The following is a 26027-nucleotide window of genomic DNA, read 5'->3' as shown; positions in this document are numbered from 1 at the left end:
CCTTCACCGGGAATAAATTCACGGAGAAACTATATCCTTTCTTTGGACTTTGGGATGAAGACCAGTGGTTGAGAATCTGCTCCGGTTCCGGTCCGGGTCAGTAAATAATACATTCTACCCATCTTTCCCCAGCACCTGGAATATAGTCAATCACCTCCGTTCGTTTAGTTGTCAAGTCAAGAGAGTTTATTGTCATGTGTCCCAGATAGGACAATGACATTCTTGCTTGCTGCAGCACAACAGAATATTGTAAGCATGAATACAGAACAGATCAGTGTGTCTATATAGCATAGACCATATATATATACACATCAATAAACAGATAAAGGGCAATAGGCTGTAATTGTTCAGAGTTTGTTTGAGTTGAGTTTAATAGTCTGATGGCTGTGGGGAAGAAGATGTTCCTGAACCTGGATGTACCAGATTTCAGGCTCCTGTACCTTCTGACCTGATGGCAGTGGAGAGATGAGTGTGTGGCCAGGATGGTGTGGGTCCTTGATGATGCTGGCAGCCTTTTGAGGCAACGACTGCGATAGATCCCCTCGATGGTGGGGAGACCAGAGCCGATGAGGGTCGGTGGGGGTCGCTACAAGCCGGCAGCCCTGCCAGCAGCGTGTTAGTTTTTTCTACTTTTTTTTGTTTTTTAGTGTGTCCTAACGTGTGTTTTTAATGTTCCTCTGTGTGTCTTGTGTGGGGGGTGATGTGCGGGGGTAAGGGGGAAACTGCTTCGGTCGCCTCCACCACAGAGAGGCAACTTTTTCCATGTTGCCCCCCCCCCCCCCCGTGACCTAACATCGAGCATCGGTGCAGCCTTTCCTAGAGACGTGCCCGGAGCTTCAGCGGCGGGCACAGCGTGTACTCTCGTCGCGGAGCGGGCGAGCCCTCGCCGGAGGGGAGCGCTTCGTTGGCTGGCCCACGGTAGTCTGAAGCCGCGGTCTGCAGAGCTCCATCTGTCACAGAGTCCGCAGCCTGGGATCCCTCGTTGGGGACCCGTGAGGAGAAGAGCTCAGACTGCCGTCCCGCGGCCAACTTCTACCGCTGGCGCGGCAGGGACTTACCATCAGGAGCGGGGTTCCGCAGCGAGGACCCCTGCAGAGGAGCTCCTACCGCCGTTCCTGCGGTCTGCGGTGCTTCTGGCTGAGGCGCGGCGGGGACCTTAAATCTTCGACCACCGGCCTGCACCAGCCTGAAGCCGCGATTCTGGACTTACCTGGACTTCATTTTGTCTACTCATTTAGGCGGCGGCTGCGGAGGGTTGAGGTCCCGACCACGGGGAAAAATGGAGGAGGACTGGCCAATGTTTGTGCCTTCCACCACAGTGATGAATACTGTGCTGGATGTTTGTGTGAAATTTTATTGTGTTTTTATGTGTTCTTTATCATTGTACCACTGCTGACAAATTCATTTCACTTACACTTTATGTGCAACGTGACGAATAAAACTGATATTGATTGATATTGATCGATGATGGACTGGGCAGTGTTAACAACTTTTCACATTCTTTTCCGCTCAAGTTGCCGAACCAAGCCACGATGCAACCGGTCAGCATGCTCTCTACTGTGCACCTGTAGAAGTTCGAGAGAGTCCTCTTTGACATACCGACTCTCCGTAATCTTCTCAGGAAGTAGAGGCGCTGATGTGTTTTCTTTATAATTGCATCACTGTGCTGGGATCAGGAAAGTTCTTCGGAACTATGCACGCCCAGGAATTTGAAGTTCTTGGCCCATTCCACCATCATCCCATTGATACAAACGGGATTGGGGGTCCCCATCCTACCCCTTCCAAAGTCCAAATCAGTTCCTTGGTTTTGCTGGTGTTTATGGCCAGGTTATTGTGCTGGCACCATTTGGTCAATCGGCCGATCTCACTTCTATACTCTGACTCGTCCCCATCAGTGATACGTCCCACAACAGAGGTGTTGTCGGCAAACTTGATGATGGAGTTTGTACTATGTCCAGCTACACAGTCATGAGTATGGAGTTTAGATGTTAAACAAGCCTGTCCGTGGACCGATGACCATAAAACACCTTGACTTTAGCCGATGATCCATGTCATTTCATATCGTTGATCCTGAAATGGCCGAGGGAATCATTCAGAGGGCATGTGGGATGTGCAATAAATGCTGTTCCTACAGATACGCCCGACGTGTAATTTACATCATGGGTTGAATTTATTCCCTTAAAAAACGATAGCTGGTGTTATTAATGTCAATATTCTGTTAAGTTTCCTTCTAATTTAGTTTAGTTTATTGTCACATGTATCGAGGTACAGTGAAAAGCTTTTGTTGCGTGCTATCCAGTCAACGGAAAGACTGATTACAATCGAGTCATTCACAGTGTACACTGGGGAAGCAAAATGTAATTCCAAGAAATGCAACATTCTTTTAAAATTCTTTTTAAATACTTATTTATTATTTTTACTAATAAGTGTACATATGTGTCAATGGTTGTCGTGTTTGTATTTTTAACCGGAGGAGATGTAATGGAATTTCGTTGCATAGTATTGTGCAATGACAAGAACCGTATTCATTCATTCATTCACTCATTCATTCATTCATTCATTCATTCATTCATTCATTCATTCATTCATTCATTCATTCATTCATTCATTCATTCATTCATTCATTCATTCATTCAAACGACAAAGGGAATAACGTTTAGTGCAATATATAGCAATGTTACAAAATTTTGAGATTTTAAAAGTCAAGTCTGCAATTTATCCCATCAGATAAAGCATAACAAGAAGTTTAAATTGACACCTAATTCACTTTCATATCTTCCGTATTAAAAAAGTTATGGCCATTTTCATATTCGGAAATTAGCATCTTATTCCCTATTGCTTTTTCATTGACTTAACTCAAAAGCTGTGATCAAGGACAGTCAAAAGCCCATAACTTTCTTAAAAATTAAGAGAACTGAAAGAAATGTTCAGTTATTATAGATTGAAGCATTCTGAAACAAATATGAAACAATCTTACTTGGATGACCTGAAATTAAAGCATATAATTAGTTAGTTACCCAATTGTAGCTAATTACAAAATTCAATTACTAGATCTAAACATCTATCCATTTCTTAAGAAAAGGTTAACATTTTTAAATAGCCTAAGTGTCCAAATAACATTCACACAATAATTCACAATATAACATGATTTTTAAATCTCATGGTCATGAATTTATAGGCCAAATGGAAGGAATTTAGTGTTTCATTCCCGTAAATCAATGGCCATTTAAATCAGCTTGCGAGTGGGATTTTGAGGAACGCAATCGATTGGAACGTTGCGGTTTGCGGTGAATTTAAATCCCATAGCGACTGGAAAAACACTGCCGGTTCGTATGGGGCCCAAATCACATTTTCGCAACGTGAAATGTTGAGTAAAGTCATCCTAAGAAGCAAGTTTATATGTAAAATGAACGACTTACCTTGCTTTGTCCCGTACGTGAGATCCGTTCCGTTTCCTGCGTTGACGGCGTTAGCAGTCGCTTTTTATTTTACTCCAGCGCTGAAATTGTCCCGCGGATTTTTAAAAATTCCGAGAACGGCAGTCGGAACGAATTTTCAGCATCAGCTAGTAGCCCGAGAAAATATATCTCGGACAGGCAGGAGAAAACGGCATTTTAATCCCGCCCCCCACCTCAAAGTTGCGCCCACGGCCAGTGACAGAACTGCAGCGCCGCTGAAGGTAAATTTTGTAACATTCCTACAAGATATAGTCCAGTAAAAGTCAGATTAAAGATAGCCCGAGGGTCTCCAAAGAGGCAAATGGTCGTCCAGGGCCACTTTCCAGTTGGTGAGAGGATGGTTCAGTTGCAGATCAACGATAAGGGAATAAAGTTTTGTGCAAGGTAAAGCCAGCAAAGTCCGATCAAGGATAGCCCAAGTGTCACCAATGAAATAGATAATAATAATAATAATACATTTTATTTATGGGCGCCTTTCAAGAGTCTCAAGGACACCTTACAAAAATTGAGCATGTATAGGAAAAACATGTAAGGGGAATGAAATAAATAGTAGAGACATGACTAGTACACAAAGTAAAGACAGAATTCAATACAAAACACAGCATGAGGCAATTAATGCACAGATGAAAAGGGACGGGGACGTGGGGCTAAGGATAGGCAGAGGTGAAGAGATAGGTCTTGAGGCGGGACTGGAAGATGGGGAGGGACACGGAATTGCGGATCAGTTGGGGGAGGGAGTTCCAGAGCCTGGGAGCTGCCCTGGAGAAGGCTCTGTCCCCAAAACTGCGGAGGTTGGACTTGTGGATGGAGAGGAGACCGGCTGATGTGGATCTGAGGGACCGTGAGGGTTGGTAGGGGGAGAGGAGGTCAATGAGATATGTGGGGGCCAGATGGTGGAGGGCTTTGTAGGTGAGGACCAGGATTTTGTAGGTGATCCGGTGGGAGATGGGAAGCCAGTGAAGTTTTTTGAGGACTGGAGTGATGTGATGCCAGGATTTGGTGTGGGTGATGAGTCGGGCGGCTGCGTTCTGGACCAGTTGGAGTCGGTTGATGTAGGTGGAGCTGATGCCAAGGAGAAGTGAGTTGCAATAGTCCAGTCGGGAGGAGATGAAGGCATGGATGAGTCTTTCAGCAGCAGGCGGAGTGAGAGAGGGTCTGAGTTTGGCGATGTTGCGGAGATGAAAGAAGGAGGTTTTAATGACATGGCGGATGTGAGGCTCAAGGGAGAGGGTGGAATCAAAGATCACGCCAAGGTTGCGGGCCTGGGGAGATGGGGAGACAGTGGTGCCGTCGATGGTGAGAGTGGGGTTATTGATTTTGCTGAGTGTGGCTTTGGAGCCTATGAGGAGGAATTCTGTCTTATCGCTGTTGAGTTTGAGGAAATTATGTTGCATCCAGGTTTTTATAGCTGACAAACAGGAGTTGATATGGGAGAGGGGGGGGTTGTGGGGGGATTTGGTGCCAAGGTAAATCTGGGTGTCATCAGCGTAACAGTGGAAGTCCAGATTGAAGTGGCGGAGTATCTGACCAAGGGGGAGGATGTAGATGATGAAGAGGAGGGGGCCGAGTACGGAGCCTTGGGGAACGCCTTGAGTGACTGCGGCTGTAGCAGAGGTGTGGTTGTGGAGAGAGATGAAGTGGGATCTGTTGGAAAGGTAGGAACGGAGCCAGCTGAGTGCAGAGCCTTCAATGCCGAGGTCCTTGAGTCTGGTGAGCAGGATGTTATGGTTCACTGTATCGAAGGCTGCGCTCAGGTCGAGGAGGATGAGGATGTTGAGGGAACCAGTGTCAGCAGAGGTGAGGAGGTCGTTGAGGACTTTGAGGAGAGCAGTTTCTGTGCTATGGAGGGGGCGAAAGCCAGATTGGAGGGGTTCAAGTAGGTTATACGCAAGGAGGTGGGAATGAAGTTGTGACGCAACGATACGCTCCAGGGTTTTTGAAAGAAAGGGGAGGTTTGAGATTGGGCGGTAGTTAATGAGAGAGGAGGGATCAAGACCAGGTTTCTTTAAGATTGGTGTAACGGCAGCAGTTTTGAAAGCGGAGGGGACAATTCCTTGGGACAATGAGGAGTTGAAGAGATTAGTGAGGTAGGGGCAGAGAACGGGGAGGCAGGACTTCAGCAGGGGAGTGGGGAGAGGGTCGAGGGAGCAGGTGGTGGGTTTGGAAGAGCTGATGAGTTTGGAGATTTCAATAGGGGTGACCAGGTCAAACTGGGAGAGGAAGCAGTGTGGAGGAGGGGTAAGGAGGTCAGTGGAGATGTTGAAAGGAGGGGCCGTGGTAGGTGGTGGAGTAGATGCTGGGGAGTCGGGTACAGGGGATAAAGATTGATAGATGGTGCTGATTTTATCAGCGAAAAAGTGGAGGAATGAGTTGCAGAGATCCGGAGTAGAGGTAGGGAGAGTGTTGGCTCGAGGCTTGAGGAGGTTGCCCACTGTGGAGAAGAGGGTTCTGTGGTTTAGGCAGGGATCGGTGAATATGGAGGAGAGGTAGGCAGATTTTGCAGCAATGAGGGCATCTTTGTAGTCAGTGAGGTGGAGTTTGTAAGCTTCAAGGTGGACTGTGAGAGATGATTTCTTTATTAGTCGTTCGAGTTGGCGACCAGTCTGTTTCAGTTTACGAAGTGCAGGTGTGTACCAGGGTGAGGATGTGTTGAAAGTTACGGTTCTTGTTTTGAGGGGGGCCAGAGTGTTGAGGGAGGTAGACAAGGTGGAGTTGAGATGGTTTGTGAGATCATCAGGTGAGATGGGGGTTGAGTCCAGGGGGAGAGTGGTGGAGAGCAGGTCAGAGAGATGGTGGGTATCGATGGATTTTAGATTACGGAAGGTGATTTCTCGGAGGAAGCGGGGGCGAGGTGTCGGAGAAGGGATGGTGAACCGTATAAGCTTATGATCAGAGAGGGGGAAGAGGCAAGGATGGAGGTCGAGTACCGGTTGATTTATGGAGCAGACCAGATCAAGGATGTGACCTTTGTCATGGGTGGGAAAGGTGACGTGCTGAGAGAGAGAGAAGTTGTCCAGTAAAAAGGCGAATTCAGATGCGAGCTTGCAGGTGGGGGAGTCCATGTGAATATTTAAGTCACCAAGTAGCAGCAGACGTGAGGAGAGGGATGAGGCAAGTGTGAGGAGTTCAGTGAAGTCAGATAGGAAGGAGGGGTTTGGTTTAGGTGGCCGGTAAATGAGGATGACTGTCATGGAGGAAATGGCTTTGAAGGCGAGGAATTCAAATGATGCTACTGGGGGGAAGGTGAGTTCAGTGATACGAAAATTCTGGTTAAAAATAACAGCGAGGCCACCTCCATGGCGGGAGGGGCGGGGTTTGGAAATGTAATTAAATCCAGGTGGGGATGTTTGATTGAGGGAGAAGAAGACATTGGGTTGTTGCCAGGTCTCAGTGAGCAGAAGGAAGTCCAGAGTGTTGTCAAGGATTAGTTCATGGAGGGCAAGATAGTAGTTTAGGTAGACAAAAATGCTGGAGAAACTCAGCGGGCCAGGCAGCATCTATGGAGAGAAGGAATTTGCAACGTTTCGTGTCAAGACCCTCCTTCAACCTTTGTCTACCTTCGATTTTCCAGCATCTGCAGTTCTTTCTGAAACAAACTGTGAAAATGGGTAGTCTGTGAAACGCATGAATGAATGGGCACAAAATGCTGGAGCAACTCAGCGGGACAGGCGGCATCTCTGGAGAGAGGAGTGGGTGACGTTTGGGGTCGAGATCCTTATTCCGAATGAGAGACTCGGGGAAAGGCATGTGAGGGCGAATATATGAGATTATGGGATCACTGAGGTAGCTCTGTGAACCCCCATAGACTTTGATGGTTTGTATAATCAACGGTTGTGTAATACGAATAAATAATATATGAATTATTCATTGTTCTTTATCTCCCCACATCATCGTCCGTGTCCCTCATTTCCCTTATCCCTAACCAGTCTGAAGAAAGGTCTCGACCCGAAACATCACCCACAGCCTACTGTCTCCGCCTCTTCCTTTCTCCTTCCCGCCCCCCACCCCCACATCAGTCTGAAGATGGATCTTTGTGAAGAAGGGTCTCGACCCGATACGTCACCTATTCCTTCGCTCCATAGATGCTGTCTCACCCGCGGAGTTCCTCCAGCATTTTTGTCTCCCATCGATTTTCCAGCATCTGTAGTTCCTTCTTAAAGATAGATAGTAATTTAGCGCGGCTTTCGATCTGAAAAGATAATTAACACCAATACAAATAGCATTTATTATCCCATGATCGAGAGTAGATCGGAGCTCAGTGTCACTGGAGACACAAGAAACTGCAGATGCTGGAGTCATCAACAGAAGACAAAGTGCTGGAGTAACTCAGTGAGTCAGGCAGTATCTGTGGAGGGAACTGGACAGGCGAGGTTTCAGATCGGGACCCTTCTTCCACTTGTCCGCCTTTTTGTCCTTCGCCTTTTCCTCGTTGCCCGCGAGTCGAGTGCATTCTTGTCACCGGCGCTGCTCTCGACTGGGTGAAGGCGCCGAGCATCAGAGTGTGAAGAAGGGTCTCGACCCGAAACGTCACCCAGCCCTTCCCTTCCGAGATGCTGCCTGTCCATCTCTGAGTTACTCCAGCTTTTGTGTCTATTTTCCTTTATATTCAGCACGTTCTATGCCTAACTGGCCCGTTCAGGAGATTGAGGAGATCTTATAGAGATCAAATTAGGAGATTGAGAGGGGATCTTATAGAAACTTACAAAATTCTTAAGGGGTTGGACAGGCTAGATGCAGGAAGATTGCTCCCGATGTTGGGGAAGTCCAGGACAAGGGGTCACAGCTTAAGGATAAGGGGGAAATCCTTTAAAACCGAGATGAGAAGAACTTTTTTCACACAGAGAGTGGTGAATCTCTGGAACTCCCTGCCACAGAGGGTAGTCGAGGCCAGTTCATTGGCTATATTTAAGAGGGAGTTAGATGTGGCCCTTGTGGCTAAGGGGATCAGAGGGTATGGAGAGAAGGCAGGTACGGGATACTGAGTTGGATGATCAGCCATGATTATATTGAATGGCGGTGCAGGCTCGAAGGGCCGAATGGCCTACTCCTGCACCTAATTTCTATGTTTCTATGTTCCTCTTGTGTGAGATTGGTCGGATGTGGTCAGGACACCTGAGTCACACTCACAATCAAAGATCTTATAGCGAATAAGATATAGCGCTATAAGATCTTTGCTCACAATGAACACTTGCAGCCAAATACCATTCATTCCCGAGACGGCAGCGGGCGCTATTGACACTCGCGGTACTGCAAGGGGGCTAGTAGAACCACGTCAGTGAAAAACAGTTTGAACCAGGAAGTGGAGGAGGAAAATGGCTGCGAAAGACCAGGTCGATAGTTGGACCGAGGAGGTAGTTTGTCCCATCTGCCTGGATTTCTTCACCGATCCGGTGTCACTGGAGTGTGGGCACAACTTCTGCCACTCCTGTATCACACAGAGTTGGGACAGGGAGGAGAGAAACTCCTGCCCGGAATGTAGAGAGGAGTTTGCTGACCGCACCCTCAGGGAGAATCGGGCCTTGTCGAGACTGTCTGAGAAAGCTCGAACACTGAGCCTGAAAACGGAAGAGAAGGAAACTAAACTTCACTGCGAGGAACATCAGGAAGAACTGAAGCTGTTTTGTGAAACTGACAAGAAACTGATCTGCCTGATCTGCCGAGACGCGCGGGAACACAAGACTCACAACTTCATGCCGATTAAAGAAGCTGTTGAAATGTTCAAGGTAAAAATCAAACTCCATTTTGTTCACCTTCCTGATTCACGATTGTCTCGCTAACCCCTTTGTTCTCTGATCCCAGGACCAGGTTAAATCTTCCTTACAATCTCTCACCAAAAAGAAGTTAGAGTTCGAGGACGTGGAGCAGCTGCAGAAAGGGAAGATTTCCGGAGTTCGGGTAAGGAGGAGTGTCTGGGTTTGTGTAATTTTTCACCCATTAATGCATGATGGACATATTGGAATAAATTTGCTGCTGTAATTAACCCTGTGGAAATGGGTAGACATAAATGCTGGAGAAACTCAGTGGGCGAGGCAGCATCTATGGAGCGAAGGAATAGAGTCGAGAGTCAAGAGAGTTTTATTGTCATGTGTTCCAGATAGGACAATGAAATTCTTGCTTGCTGCAGCACAACACAATATGTAAACATAATACAGAACAGGAGATAAAGGTTCAGTGTGTCTATATACCATAGACCATATATATACACAATAAATAAACAGATAAAATGTAATAGGCTGTTATGGTTCAGCGTTTGTTTGATGGCAGGTTTAATAGCCTGATGGCTGTGGGGAAGTAGCTGTTCCTGAACCTGGATGTAACAGATTTCAAGCTCCTGTACCTTCTGCCCGATGGTAGCGGAGAGATGAGTGTGTGGCCAGGATGGTGTGGGTCCTTGATGATGTTGCCAGCCTTTTTGAGGCAGCGATAGGTTCCTTCGATGGTGGGAAGGTCAGAGCCGGTGATGGACTGGGTAGTGGTCACAACTTTCTGACATTTCAATAGGTGACGTTTCGGGTCGAGACCCTTCTTCAGACTGATTTGTGGGTGGGGGAGGGGGGGGTTAGAAGAAAGGAAGAGGCGGAGACATTAGACTGTGGGAGAGCTGGGAAGGGGAGGGGAAGGAGGGAGTAATAATATAATAATAATAATAATAATAATATATTTTATTGTCATTGCACGTCAGTGCAACGAGATTTAGTGTGCAGCTCCACTGATGTACAAGAAAGGTAAATAAATACAATACATAAATAAACAAGCTGAATTGATTGACGTGACCATCTGAGGGAGACTGTCCAAAGGCGGTGGGTGGGGGGGCACGCATTAGGGCCGGTTCAGAACCGCTATAGCTCTTGGGATAAAACTGTCCCTGAGTCTGGGGGTTCGGGCGTAGAAGGCCTTGTAACGTCTGCCGGAGGGAAGTAGTTGAAACAGACCGTGGCAGGGGTGTGATGAGTCCTTATGGATGCTGAGGGCCTTCCTGAGGCACCGCGTGTGGTAGATGCCCTCCAAGGCTGGTAGCTCTGTCCCGATGATCCGCTGCGCTCTGTTGACGACGCGCTGAAGAGCTCTCCTCTCCGCCTCCGTGCAGCTGAGATACCACACAGAGATGCCATACGTTAGTATGCTCTCTGTGGTGCAGCGGTAGAACGTTGTCAGCAGCTGTTGGGGCAGACCAGTCTTTTTTAATGTCCTCAGGAAGAACAGTCGTTGCTGTGCCTTCTTGACCAGCACGGCGGTGTTCGTGGACCATGTGAGGTCTTCTGAAAAGTGAGTGCCCAGAAACTTAAAGCTGGACACTCTCTCCACACTTTCCCCGTAAATGGAGATTGGGGCGTATTCTCCATTATGGGACCTCCTGAAGTCAATAATCAGCTCCTTGGTCTTGGAGGTGTTTAGTGCCAAGTTGTTATTGGCACACCAGTCCGCCAGGTTCTGCACCTCCGCTCTGTACTTTGTTTCATCACCGTTGGTGATCAGCCCAATCACTGTGAATAGGCTGTGGGTGAAATGGGAAGGTAATTTCTCCAGCATTTTGGTCTACCTTCGATTTTTCTCCAGCATTTTTGTCTACCTTCGATTCCTTTGCTCCATAGATGCTGCCTCACCCGCTGAGTTTCTCCAGCATTTTTGTCTACCTTCGATTTTTCCAGCATCTGCAATTCCTTCTTAAACAAACTGTGAAAATGGGTAGTCTGTGAAACGCATGTATGAATGGACACTAAAAAACTGAAGCAACTCAGCAGGACTGGCGGAATCTCTGGAGATAGGAATGGGTGACGTTTCGGGTCGAGACCCTTATTCCGAATAAGAGTCTCGGGGAAAGGCATGTGAGGGCGAATATATGAGATTATGGGATTACTGAGGTAACTCTGTGAACCGCCATAGATAGTTTGAATAACCACCGACTGTGTAATGAAGAGAGAGCTAGATAGGGCTCTTAAAGACAGCGGAGTCAGGGGATATGGGGAGAAGGGAGGAGCGGGGTACTGTTTGGGGATGATCAGCCATGATCACATTGAATGGCAGGGCTAAGGGCTCGAAGGGCTGAATGGCCTACTCCTGCACCTATTGTCTATTGTCTATTGAAGTATAATATGAAGAAATAATATATTAATTATTCAATGTTCTTTATCTCTCCACATCATCGTCGATATCTCTTGTTTCCCTTATACCTAACCAGTCTGAAGAAAGGGTCTCGACCCGAAACGTCACCCATTCCTTCTCTCCAGAGATGCTGCCCGCCCCTCTGATTTACTCCAGCTTCATGTGTCTATCTTCGGTTTATACCAGCATCTGCAGTTCTTTCCTACACGATAATATCTCAATCTTCACCTTTCTTCTGACAGGAACAGTCACGCAATCACCAGTCCTTCATCGCATCCCAGTTTGTTGAACTGCGCCAGTTTCTCACCGAGAAAGAGCAGCGCTTTCTCCGTGATCTGCGGGAAGACGAGAAGAGGATTCTAAATCATATGGAGGAAAATCTTCGAATGATTCAAGAGAATTTAAATACTATTCAGGAGGAGCTCTCCCGATTACAGGAACAGGCGGATCAAAAAGACAGCCTGTTATTTCTGAAGGTGAGGAACTCGATTTCAATTTGATTCCGTAAACATGCACCTCCACAAAATGGCGAGTTATATATTTGAAATAAATCCAGCGTTCCCAATAGCCCAATATTGATCTAAACCAGTTAGCTGGATCTACATCGGTGAGACTAAGCGGAGGTTGGGCGATCGCTTCGCCGAACACCTCCGCTCGGTCCGCAAAAACCTACCTGACCTCCCGGTGGCTCAGCACTTCAACTCCCCCTCCCATTCCCAATCCGACCTCTCTGTCCTGGGTCTCCTCCATTGCCAGAGTGAGCAACACCGGAAATTGGAGGAACAGCACCTCCTATTCTGCTTGGGGAGCCTGCATCCGGGGGGCATGAACATTGAATTCTCCCAATTTTGTTAGCCCTTGCTGTCTCCTCCCCTTCCTCAGCCCTCGGGCTGTCTCCTCCCATTCCCCAGGCCTCGGGCTCCTCCTCCTCCTTTTTCCTTCCTTCTCCCCGCCACTTCCTATCAGTCTGAAGAAGGGTTTCGACCCGAAATGTTGCCTATTTCCTTCGCTCCATAGATGCTGCTGCACCCGCTGAGTTTCTCCAGCATTTTTGTGTACCTTCGATTTTCCAGCATCTGCAGTTCCTTCTTGAACAGTTAGCTGATTTACCTGTTCTGCTTTGTTGCTGTTTGCAAACTGGCCTCCAGTCCGAGGGAGGACCAGAAACGTCACCCATTCCTTCTCTCCAGAGCTGCTGCCTGCCCCGCTGAGTTACTCCAGCATTTCGTGTCCCTAAACTAAAGTTAGTGTCTAGAATTAAAGGTCGTAAGTGATAGGAGTAGAATTGGGCCATTCGGCCCACCGAGCCTACTCCACCATTCAATCGTGACTTATCTATCTCTCCCTCCTAACCCCATTCTCCTGCCTTCTCCCCATATCCTCTGACACCCACACTAATCCAGAATGATGATTCTTTGATTGCATGTATAGTGGCGATTTCATTATTTTCCAATGTCCAACTTTCCATTGCTGTTACTATGCAGGTAGGTAGGAGTGATTGACACAGAGAAAAGAAGAACAGATCTGCCAGTCCTTATTTCCAGTTTCCTTATTGGTTCTTAATTGAAGTTTCTCTGCCTCACTTTTTCTCACAGAGAGTTGTGAGTCTGTGGAATTCTCTGCCTCAGAGTGCGGTGGAGGCCGGTTCTCTGGATACATTCAAGAGAGAGCTAGATAGGGCTCTTAAAGATAGCGGAGTCAGGGGATATGGGGGAGAAGGCAGGAACGGGGTACTGCTTTTGGATGATCACATTGAGTGGCGGTGCTGGCTCGAAGGGCCGAATGACCTCGTCCTTCCCGTATTGTCTATTGTCTATACATCACAGACAGACCATTCAGTCCTTCTTCTGTCAATTTTTGCTGCACCAGATAAAACCACCTTACACCCATTCACCGCACTGATCCACAATGTTCGTAGCTCCATTGATGTCCGAGTGTTTCTCCAAATCCTCCATCACACATAACCTGTGCTTCAACTACATCTGTGGTGGCAGGTTCCACATTCTCATTGCTGAATTTCTCAAGGAATATGTTGAAGACCAACTTATTTTTAATTAAAATTATAGTCCAACACCCTCAGGAACGAGCAAACCTATTGGCCAAAGGGAATGCTGAAGTTAAGAGCTTGCTGGAGTCAAGTCAAAGTCAATAGAGTTTATTGTATTGAAGCAGGGAGGTTCTACTGCAGTTGTACAGGGTCTTGGTGAGACCACACCTGGACTATTGCGCACAGTTTTGGTCTCCAAATCTGAGGAAAGACATTCTTGCCATAGAGGGAGTACAGAGAAGGTTCACCAGACTGATTCCTGGGATGTCAGGACATTCATATGAAGAAAGACTGGATAGACTCAGCTTGTACTCGCTAAAATTTAGAAGATTGAGGGGGGATCTTATAGAAACTTACAAAATTCTTAAGGGGTTGGGCAGGCTAGAAGCAGGAAGATTGTTCCTGATGTTGGGGATGACCAGAACAAGGGATCACAGTTTAAGGATAAGGGGGAAATCTTTTAGGACCGAGGTGAGAGAAACTTTTTTCACACAGAGAGTGGTGAATCTCTGGAATTCTCTGCCACAGAAGGTAGTTGAGGCCACAGTTCATTGGCTATATTTAAGAGGGAGTTAGATGTGGTCCTTGTGGCCAAAGGGATCAGGGGGTATGGAGAGAAGGCAGGTACAGGATACTGAGTTGGATGATCAGCCATGATCATGTTGAATGGCGGTGCAGGCTCTAAGGGCCGAATGGCCTACTCCTGCACCTATTTTCTATGTTTCTATGTTTCTATTGTCATGTGTCCCAGATAGGACAATGAAATTCTTGCTTGCTGCAGCACAACAGAATATAGTAGGCATCAATACAGAACAGATCAGTGTGTCTATATAACACAGACCATATATGTACACACATTAATGAACAGATAAAGTGCAATAGGCTGTTGTAGTTCAGAGTCTGTTTTTGGTGAGTTTAATAGCCTGATGGCTGTGGGAAAGGAGCTATTCCTGAACCTGGATGTTGCAGATTTCAGGCTCCTGTACCTTCTACCCGATGACAATGGAGAGATGAGTGTGTGGCCAGGATGGTGTGGGTCCTTGATGATGTTGGCAGCCTTTTTGAGGCAGCGACTGTGATAGATCCCCTCGATGGTGGGGAGGTCAGAGCCGGTGATGGACTGGGCAGCGGCTACAACTTATTTTATCTTTGTCACTAGGTGGCTCCACAAGTAAAGATAAAGAGATTAGTATACAAACTTAAAGCACACAGTATTGGGGGTTCAGTATTGATGTGGATAAAGAACTGGCTGGCAGACAGGAAGCAAAGAGTAGGAGTAAACGGGTCCTTTTCACAATGGCAGGCAGTGACTAGTGGGGTACCGCAAGGCTCAGTGCTGGTACCCCAGCTATTTACAATATCTATTAATGATTTGGACGAGGGAATTCAATGCAACATCTCCAAGTTTGCGGATGACACGAAGCTGGGGGGGCGGTGTTAGCTGTGAGGAGGATGCTAGGAGGCTGCAAGGTGACTTGGATAGGCTGGATGAGTGGGCAAATGTTTGGCAGATGCAGTATATTGTGGATAAATGTGAGGATATCCACTTTGGTGGCAAAAACAGGAAAGTAGACTATTATCTAAATGGTGGCTGATTAGGAAAAGGGGAGATGCAACGAGAACTGGGTGTCATGGTACACCAGTCATTGAAAGTAGGCATGCAGGTGCAGCAGGCAGTGAAGAAAGCGAATGGTATGTTAGCATTCATAATAAAAGGATTTGAGTATAGGAGCAGGGAGGTTCTACTGCAGTTGTACAGGGTCTTGGTGAGACCACTCCTGGAATATTGCGTACAGTTTTGGTCTCCAAATCTGAGGAAAGACATTCTTGCCATAGAGGGAGTACAGAGAAGGTTCACCAGACTGATTCCTGGGATGTCAGGACTTTCATATGAAGAAAGACTGGATAGACTCGGCTTGTACTCGCTATAATTTAGGTGATTGGAGGGGGATCTTATAGAAACTTACAAAATTCTTAAGGGGTTGGACAGGCTAGAAGCAGGAAGATTGTTCCCGATGTTGGGGAAGTCCAGAACAAGGGGTCACAGTTTAAGGATAGGGGGGAAATCTTTTAGGACCGAGATGAGAGAAACTTTTTTCACACAGAGAGTGGTGAATCTCTGGAATTCTCTGCCACAGAAGGTAGTTGAGGCCACAGTTTATTGGCTATATTTAAGAGGGAGTTAGATGTGGTCCTTGTGGCTAAAGGGATCAGGGAGTATGGAGGCAGGTACAGGATACTGAGTTGGATGATCAGCCATGATCATGTTGAATGGCGGTGCAGGCTCTAAGGGCCGAATGGCCTACTCCTGCACCTATTTTCTATGTTTCTATGTTTCTATTGTCATGTGTCCCAGATAGGACAATGAAATTCTTGCTTGCTGCAGCACAACAGAATATAGTAGGCATCAATACAGAACAGATCAGTGTGTCTATATAACACAGACCATATATGTACACACATTAATGAACAGATAAAGTGCAATAGGCTGTTGTAGTTCAGAGTCTGTTTGTTGGTGAGTTTAATAGCCTGATGGCTGTGGGAAAGTAGCTATTCCTGAACCTGGATGTTGCAGATTTCAGGCTCCTGTACCTTCTACCTGATGGCAACGGAGAGATGAGTGTGTGGCCAGGATGGTGTGGGTCCTTGATGATGTTGGCAGCCTTTTTGAGGCAGCGACTGTGATAGATCCCCTCGATGGTGGGGAGGTCAGAGCCGGTGATGGACTGGGCAGTGGTCACAACTTATTTTATCTTTGACACTAGGTGGCTCCACAAGTAAAGATAAAGAGATTAGTATACAAACTTAAAGCACACGGTATTGGGGGTTCAGTATTGATGTGGATAAAGAACTGGCTGGCAGACAGGAAGCAAAGAGTAGGAGTAAACGGGTCCTTTTCACAATGGCAGGCAGTGACTAGTGGGGTACCGCAAGGCTCAGTGCTGGTACCCCAGCTATTTACAATATCTATTAATGATTTGGACGAGGGAATTCAATGCAACATCTCCAAGTTTGCGGATGACACGAAGCTGGGGGGGCGGTGTTAGCTGTGAGGAGGCTGCAAGGTGACTTGGATAGGCTGGGTGAGTGGGCAAATGTTTGGCAGATGCAGTATATTGTGGATAAATGTGAGGTTATCCACTTTGGTGGCAAAAACAGGAAAGTAGACTATTATCTAAATGGTGGCTGATTAGGAAAAGTGGAGATGCAGCGAGACCTGGGTGTCATGGTACACCAGTCATTAAAAGTAGGCAAAGTGTTGACCCACATCGGGTCCGTTGACCCGCGCCACTCGACTCCGACCATCGGGTCCGGTGACCCGCGCCACTCCAACCCCCTCCAGCAACCCACAGCCGTCGCCTTACCTGGAGCCTGGACTCTGCACTGGGCCTGCAGCCTCCACGCTGCTTACTCCCACTCTCCTGCACTTAACTCCACTGGGTCCTAGCGCCCGTCTGCCCAGCCTTGCTAACCTCAGTGGCTGCTCCACTGACCCTCCCCCATCCCCCCCAACCATGTCACACCCGCTCTTCCCCACCCACCTTACAGCCCTCTCTCCCCCCCACCCCCTGACCACCCACCACCCCTCCAACACCCACAACCCCCCCCCCCCCCCCACACATCGCCCAATCCCCAGTCTACCCACCTGCCTCCCTCTGGCCCCAACTCCCACCCCTGCCGGGTGTTCACCATCCCCCCCGACCTCCCCCTCTCCCCCACCCAACGGTCTGTCCTCAGCAGAGGTCTCACCTTTGTCCCACTCCGTCCCCATCTCAATGAGTTCCGCGCCCACCATGACTTGGAGCGCTTCTACCGTCGTCTCAATGCACACGGCATTGAGGGTTCAGTATTGATGTGGATAGAGAACTGGCTGGCAAACAGGAAGCAAAGAGTAGGAGTAAACGGGTCCTTTTCACAATGGCAGGCAGTGACTAGTGGGGTACCGCAAGGCTCAGTGCTGGGACCCCAACTATTTACAATATATATTAATGATCTGGATGAGGGAATTGAAGGCAATATCTCCAAGTTTGCGGATGACACTAAGCTGGGGGGCAGTGTTAGCTGTGAGGAGGATGCTAGGAGACTGCAAGGTGACTTGGATAGGCTGGGTGAGTGGGCAAATGTTTGGCAGATGCAGTATAATGTGGATAAATGTGAGGTTATCCATTTTGGTGGCAAAAACAGGAAAGCAGACTATTATCTAAATGGTGGCCGACTAGGAAAAGGGGAGATGCAGCGAGACCTGGGTGTCATGGTACACCAGTCATTGAAAGTGGGCATGCAGGTGCAGCAGGCAGTGAAGAAAGTGAATGGTATGTTAGCTTTCATAGCAAAAGGATTTGAGTATAGGAGCAGGGAGGTTCTACTGCAGTTGTACAGGGTCTTGGTGAGACCACACCTGGAGTATTGCGTACAGTTTTGGTCTCCAAATCTGAGGAAGGACATTATTGCCATAGAGGGAGTGCAGAGAAGGTTCACCAGACTGATTCCTGGGATGTCAGGACTGTCTTATGAAGAAAGACTGGATAGACTTGGTTTATACTCTCTAGAATTTAGGAGATTGAGAGGGGATCTTATAGAAACTTACAAAATTCTTAAGGGGTTGGACAGGCTAGATGCAGGAAGATTGCTCCCGATGTTGGGGAAGTCCAGGACAAGCGGTCACAGCTTAAGGATAAGGGGGAAATCCTTTAAAACTGAGATGAGAAGAACTTTTTTCACACAGAGAGTGGTGAATCTCTGGAACTCCCTGCCACAGAGGGTAGTCGAGGCCAGTTCATTGGCTATATTTAAGAGGGAGTTAGATGTGGCCCTGGTGGCTAAGGGGATCAGAGGGTATGGAGAGAAGGCAGGTACGGGATACTGAGTTGGATGATCAGCCATGATCATATTGAATGGCGGTGCAGGCTCGAAGGGCCGAATGGCCTACTCCTGCACCTAATTTCTATGTTTCTATGTCTCCGCCTCACAGCGCACTTCCATGGGAAGGAGTCCTCTCCCCCAAATGATGACCCCTTTTCCCGTCTCCAATGCACCCCCTCCTCGTGGAACCCCCCACATAAAGTCCCGGCTCTGGAACTCTTCATTCAGAACTGCCGCCGCGACGTCAACCGCCTCAACTTCTCCACTCCCCTGTCTCACTCTAATCTTTCCCCCCCTGAACGCACTGCCATCGAATCACTCCGCAAAAACACAGACTGGGTCATCAAACCAGCCGACAAGGGAGGTGCCGTGGTAGTCTGGCGCGCCGATCTCTACAAAGCTGAGGCCACGCGCCAACTCTCGGACACCTCCTCCTACTTACCCTTGGGCCATGACCCCACTGACGAGCACCAGGCCACCATTTCTAGCACCATCACCGACTTCATCAATTCCCACGCCCTACCTGACCAAGCCTCCAAACTCATCGTTCCCCAGCCCCGCACGGCCCGTTTTTACCTTCTCCCCAAAATCCACAAACCCGGCTCTCCCGGCAGACCCATTGTCTCTGCGTGTTCGTGCCCCACCGAACTCATCTCCAAATACCTTGACTCCATCCTATCCCCCTTGGTCAAATCCCTTCCCACCTATGTTCTAGACACCTCAGACACTCTCCGCCGCCTCCACGCATTCCACTCTCTGGGCCCTCACCCCCTCATCTTCACCATGGATGTCCGGTCACTCTACACCTCCATCCCCCACCAGGATGGCCTCAGAGCCCTCCGGTTCTTCCTCGACCAGAGGAGCAACCTATACCCAGCCACTGACACTCTCCTCCGCTTAGCGGAGTTGGTCCTCACCCTCAATAACTTTACATTTGACTCCCCCCATTTCCTCCAAACACAAGGCGTAGCTATGGGCACACGCATGGGCCCCAGCTACGCCTGCCTCTTTGTCGGGTACGTTGAACAATCCTTGTTCAAGACGTACCAGGGCCCCATCCCCGACCTCTACCTCCGTTACATTGACGACTGCTTTGGTGCCACCTCCTGCACCCACACACAACTGACTGACTTCATCCACTTCACCACCAACTTCCATCCGGCACTCCAATACACCTGGACGATTTCCGACACTTCCCTACCATTCCTTGACCTCACCATCTCCATCGCAGGGGACAGACTCCTGACCGACATACATTACAAACCCACTGACTCACATGGCTATCTGGACTACACGTCTTTCCACCCTGCCCCCTGTAAAGACTCCATCCCCTACTCCCAATTCCTCCGCCTACGCCGCATCTGTTCCCAGGATGAGACATTTCATACCAGGGCATCGGAAATGTCCTCGTTCTTCAGGGAACGGGGATTCCCCTCCGCCACCATAGATGAGGCTCACACCAGGGTCTCATCCATACCCCGTAACACTGCTCTCTCTCCCCATCCCCGCACACGCAACAAGGGCAGAGTCCCTCTGGTCCTCACCTTTCACCCCACCAGCCGGCAAATACAACACATAATCCTCCGCCATTTCCGCCACCTCCAACGTGACCCCACCACTCGCCACATCTTCCCATCTACCCCCATGTCTGCCTTCCGCAAAGACCGCTCCCTCCGCAACTCCCTCGTCAATTCTTCCCTTCCCTCCCGCACCACCCCCTCCCCGGGCACTTTCCGTTGCAACCGCAAGAAATGCAACACCTGTCCCTTCACCTCCCCCCTCGACTCCATTCAAGGTCCCAAGCAGTCGTTCCAGGTGCGACAAAGGTTCACCTGTATCTCCTCCAACCTCATCTACTGCATCCGCTGCTCTAGATGTCAGCTGATTTACATCGGTGAGACCAAGCGTAGGTTGGGCGATCGTTTCGCCGATCACCTCCGCTCAGTCCGCAATAACCTACCTGACCTCCCGGTGGCTCAGCACTTCAACTCCCCCTCCCATTCCCAATCCGACCTCTCTGTCCTGGGTCTCCTCCATTGCCAGAGTGAGCAACAGCGGAAATTGGAGGAACAGCACCTCATATTCCGTCTGGGGACCTTGCGTCCTTATGGCATTAACATTGAATTCTCCCAATTTGGCTAGCCCGTGCTGTCTCCTCCCCTTCCTTAACCCTCTAGCTGTCTCCCTCCCACCCTCCCATCCGCCCACCCTCGGGCTCCTCCTCCTCCTCCCCTTTTCCTTCTTTCTTTCCCCACCCCCCATCAGTCTGAAGAAGGGTTTCGGCCCGAAACGTCGCCTATTTCCTTCGCTCCATAGATGCTGCTGCACCCGCTGAGTTTCCCCAGCAATTTTGTGTACATTAAAAGTAGGCATGCAGGTGCAGCAGGCAGTGAAGAAAGCGAATGGTAGGTTAGCATTCATAATAAAAGGATTTGAGTATAGGAGCAGGGAGATTCTACTGCAGTTGTACAGGGTCTTGGTGAGACCACTCCTGGAATATTGCGTACAGTTTTGGTCTCCAAATCTGAGGAAAGACATTCTTGCCATAGAGGGAGTACAGAGAAGGTTCACCAGACTGATTCCTGGGATGTCAGGATTTTCATATGAAGAAAGACTGGATAGACTCGGCTTGTACTCGCTATAATTTAGGAGATTGAAGGGGGATCTTATAGAAACTTACAAATTTCTTAAGCGGTTGGACAGGCTAGATGCAGGAAGATTGTTCCTGATGTTGGGGAAGTCCAGGACAAGGGGTCACAGTTTAAGGATAAAGGGGAAATCCTTTGGGACCGAGATGAGAAAAGCATTTTTCACACAGAGTGGTGAATCTCTGGAACTCTCTGCCACAGAAGGTAGTTGAGGCCACAGTTCATTGGCTATATTTAAGAGGGAGTAAGATGTGGCCCTTGTGGCTAAAGGGATCAGGGGGTATGGAGAGAAGGCAGGTACAGGATACTGAGTTGGATGATCAGCCATGATCATATTGAATGGCGGTGCAGGCTCGAAGGGCCGAATGGCCTCTACTCCTGCACCTATTTTCTATGTTTCCCCGCTCCCTCCTGGTCAAATTCATCACAAGTCTAAAATTACACTCTCCGATAATCACAGACATCTTATCCGGCTAAAATGCATAACCACAACCTGGTCTGATGTCTACCCCGTCAGAATGGTCTAATTCTAATTATCATTTTAATATTTTCTCCCTTTTTGCTCATTCCGCAATGTATCTGTTTTGCCCTGTGAATCAGAGGGAGTGTGAGTTGTTAAACGGCATTGTTTAACACCTTGTAATAAATTGGGTCAACTTCCTGTTGTTAGTGTTAATCCTGGCCAAATTGGAGAGGCTAGGACCCTAAAATTGAGTAAAGGCTTCTGGACTGCTAGGCCATTTGGTCAATTTAATTTTGCTTTCTGTAGAAATGTGACAAGCTGCAGAATGGTGCCAGTTTGTCTAGAGCCTAGATCCGAGCTGCGGGAAAGGAATGGGAACACCTGCAGACCCTGACAATTAGGTGAAAATGCATAGAATGTACTGGTTGAATGCAAACCAGACATACACATTGTAAATAAAGGTTCAAAGGTTCAAAGGTTCAAAGGTTATTTATTGGTCACATACACCTATGTGTAGTGAAATGCTTCTTGCCAATGCAGCACATAAAGAAAGAATACAGACATAACATTAATAAGAGATTTAAACATAAAGAACATCCCCCCACAATGGCTCCCACCATGAGGGAAGGCACAAAGTCCAGTCCCCAACCCCAGTTCACCCATAGTCGGGCCTATTGAGGCCTCCACAGTTGCCTCTACGGAGGCCCGATGTTCCTGGCCGTTCTCGCCGGGTGATGGTGCTCCGGCGTCGGGAGAATCCTCACAGCGGCTTGGGACACCTGGAACGGCCGCTTCCGTACTGGAGGCCGCGGATTCCAAAGCCAACAAGGCCGCGCCGGTTGGAGCTCCACTACTGGCGATCTCGTCGCGAGATCCCAGGCTCCCGGTGTACAGTTCGGCGCCGCCGCCCGCAGCTGGCCGCTCCTCAGACCCGCAGGCTCCGCGATGTTGTTCCCGGCGGTCTTCAGCTCACCGGAGCTCCAGCGCGGCGACCCGGACAAGGCATCGCCCGCTCCGCGATAGCGCTCCAGCGCTGTGCCGCTGCCAAAGCCGTGGTTCTGGGCGGTCCCCGTCAGGAAACGCCGCTCCAGGCCCGCTGGTAGGCCGCGAGGACGGGTCGAAACTGCAGCCCGGAGAAAAGCTGCCTCTCCGACCAGGTAGGGACCCTGAAAGGTAGTTTCCCCCTTTCCCCCACATAAAAAAGTCTAGAACTCCAGAAACTCCAGAAATAATGTTGCAAAGCTTTACTTTGCTGGATGATGATTGGATTAAGTATTGAGCCTTGTCTGGTTTTCTTGCATATCAGGGCACAATAGACAATAGGTGCAGGAGTAGAACATTCGGCCCTTCGAGCCAGCACCGCCATTCAATGTGATCATGGCTGATCATCCACAATCAGTACCCCGTTCCTGCCTTCTCCCCATATCCCCCGACTCCGCTATTTTTAAGAGCCCTATCTAGCTCTCGCTTGAAAGTATCCAGAGAACCGCCCTCTGAGGCAGAGAATTCCACAGACTCACTACTCTCTGTGTGAAAAAGTGTTTCCTTGTCTCCGTTCTAAACGTTGCGATGTTCGTTTCCTCTAAGAAACACTGTTTGAATACAATGTATTAGCTACTGTAGTATTGGGTTAGGGAAATGTCTGTCATGTATGTGGTTAATCGATATCTGTAATTGGATTGTAATTGTTTGGCCCCTCGAGGTCCGGGGACCTATAAAAGTCGCTACCACGAGGTTCTGTGTCGATCTTCTGGGAGAGCGCTTCGGACTGCGTGACCTTCTGGAGTGTCTCTGTTTGTGCAAGGCCTAGAGAGCTTGAACAGGCAGGATTTGACTATAAGATCAGGGAGGTTCTACTGCAGTTGTACAGGGCCTTGGTGAGACCACACCTGGAGTATTGCATACAGTTTTGGTCTCCTAATCTGAGGAAAGACATTCTTGCCATAGAGCGAGTACAGAGAAGGCTCACCAGACTGATTCCTGGGATGTCAGGACTTTCATATGAAGAAAGACTGGATAGACTCGGTTTGTACTCGCTAAAATTTAGAAGATTGAGGGGGGATCTTATAGAAACGTACAAAATTCTAAAGGGGTTGGACAGGCTAGATGCAGGAAGATTATTCCCGATGTTGGGGAAGTCCAGAACAAGTGGTGACAGTTTAAGAATAAGAGGGAAGTATTTTAGGACCGAGATGAGAAAATCATTTTTTACACAGAGAGTGGTGAATCTGTGGAATTCTCTGCCACAAAAGGTAGTTGAGGCCACAGTTCATTGGCTATATTTACGAGGGAGTTAGATGTGGCCCTTGTGGCTTAAGGGATCAGGGGATATAGAGAGAAGGCAGGTACAGGATACTGAGTTGAATGATCAGCCATGATCATATTGAATGGCGGTGCAGGCTCGAGGGCCGAATGGCCTACTCCTGCACCTATTTTCTATGTTTCTATACAAGGATCGAACCCGCGCTGGTTAGGTATAATAGTGGAACTGTAATTGTGTTCTGTCAAAATAAAGTCTAGATGCGCTAGTGCTTGACTCAGTTATTTTCGACTGAAACTAGACTGGGGGGGAAGCTTAGAACGAGCTATTTACATGAGGATGTGGATGATCCGTCTCAGTTAATTCAGATTTGTGTTTTCTTTATTTCAGGGGGAAGCTGACTGTAAGAGGAGGTAAGACTTGCTATTCACTGACACTCTGCATGGACCGGTAACATATTACCGAGAAATAATCAATGCTCAGTTTGTAATCAGCTATTTAATATTTGCAGGGTTAGAGATGACCAGCGGCCATTGTCAGTGAGAGATGATTCCATACCGTTTGAGAATTTCAACCATCTCTTTCTGTTGAAGACAGTTTTGAAGGAAACCTTTGACTCCATTAAGCAAGGTAAAGCATGTAGATTACTTCCCGTTTGTTAGTTAATTCTATTTTGGTTTGGCCCACTGGGTCCGCGCCGACCAGCGATCCCCGCACATTAACACTATCCTACACCCACTAGGGACAATTTCATTTTGCATTTACCAAGCCAATTAACCTACAAACCTGCACATCTTTGGAGAGTGGGAAGAAACCAAAGATCTCGGAAAAAACCGAAGGTAGACAAAAATGCTGGAGAAACTCAGCGGGTGAGGCAGCATCTATGGAACGAAGGAATAGGCGACGTGTTGGGTTGAGGCCCTTCTTCAAATTGAACGGGATCCAACTACAGGCCACATCTTCCCATCTCCACCCCTTCCTGCTTTCCTCAGAGACCGTTCCCTCCGTACCTCCCTGGGGAAATCGTCCCTTCCCACCCAAACCACCCCCTCCCCTTGCAACCGCAGGGAATGCAGCACCTGTCCCATTACCTCCTCCCCGCGACTCCATCCACGGACCCAATCAGTCTTTCCAGGTGAAGCAGAGGTTCACTTGCACCTCCTCCAACCTCATCTACTGCATCCGCTGTTCCAGGTGTCAACTTCTCTACATCGGTGAGACCAAGCGCAGGCTCGGCGATCGTTTCGTTGAACACCTCCGCTCAGTCTGTCTTAACCTACCTGATCTCCCGGTGGCTCAGCACTTCAACTCCCCCCTCCCATTCCCAATCCGACCTTTCTGTCCTGGGCCTCCTCCACTGTCAGAGTGTTCTCCCACCAGTCTTACTGTCTCCGACTACATTCTATCCTTGCCCTGCCATCAGTCTGAAGAAGGGCCTTGAACCGAAACGTCACCCATTCCTTCTCTCCAGAGATGCTGCCGGACCAGCTGACTTACTCCGGCATTTTGAGTCTATCAGTGAATTTATTTATTTGACAAGTCCACAGGCACACAGCACACACTCACCAACACACACCATACAGATGATGACACACCATGACTTACACAACTGTCCATGAACACACTCACCAACGCAGGATACATGCACCCACTGATAATTAATCCGGCCATTACATAAACTCAGTCTGACGCACACATGAACCCAGCCACAATTTCTCCATCCTTGTCACTGTCCCGTTTCGCTCTCTCCGTCCACGACAACAGAAACGTTTCACCTCCACCTCTGGAAGAACAGAACCGGAAATGCATTTCTCTTCTCCATCTGGCGCAATTGGGGAAAATTACCCCGGGCAAGGTTTCAGTTGTCCGCCCGCCTGTGCCCGAGTCTCCCCCCCGACCCCGTGGGGACTCTCTGATTCTCTGCTTCTCCCCCCAGTCTCCGTCACCCTGGATGTGGAAACAGCGCATGCGCTGCTCGAGGTGTCTGAGGATCGGAAGAGGGTGAGACTGAGACTGACCCGGAGGAGTCTCCCTGACACCGGGAAGAGGTTTACGGCCTGGGTGTGTCTGCTGGGATCGGAGGGATTCACATCGGGGAGACATTACTGGGAGGTGGAGGTGGCGGAGAGTCTGCGATGGAGTCTGGGAGTCGCCGCAGAGTCTGTGGTGAAGAAGGGAGATGTCA

At 48.6% G+C, this 26027-nt stretch overlaps 1 protein-coding gene across 1 annotated transcript in view; it reads left to right on the top strand.

Annotated features, from left to right (window-relative positions):
• LOC116989911 (trichohyalin-like) overlaps nt 1–26027 on the top strand; it is a 78642-nt gene that overhangs the window by 16311 nt on the left and 36304 nt on the right. Inside the window, exons 7-9 of the mRNA XM_033047466.1 lie at nt 9258–9353; nt 11804–12037; nt 24233–24255. Coding sequence (XP_032903357.1) covers nt 9258–9353; nt 11804–12037; nt 24233–24255 — 353 coding nt within the window. The remainder of the gene's footprint in view (nt 1–9257; nt 9354–11803; nt 12038–24232; nt 24256–26027) is intronic.

Source organism: Amblyraja radiata, chromosome 30, assembly GCF_010909765.2.
Source record: "Amblyraja radiata isolate CabotCenter1 chromosome 30, sAmbRad1.1.pri, whole genome shotgun sequence".
Lineage (NCBI taxonomy): Eukaryota > Metazoa > Chordata > Chondrichthyes > Rajiformes > Rajidae > Amblyraja > Amblyraja radiata.
This window is presented reverse-complemented; position numbering and strand designations above follow the sequence as displayed.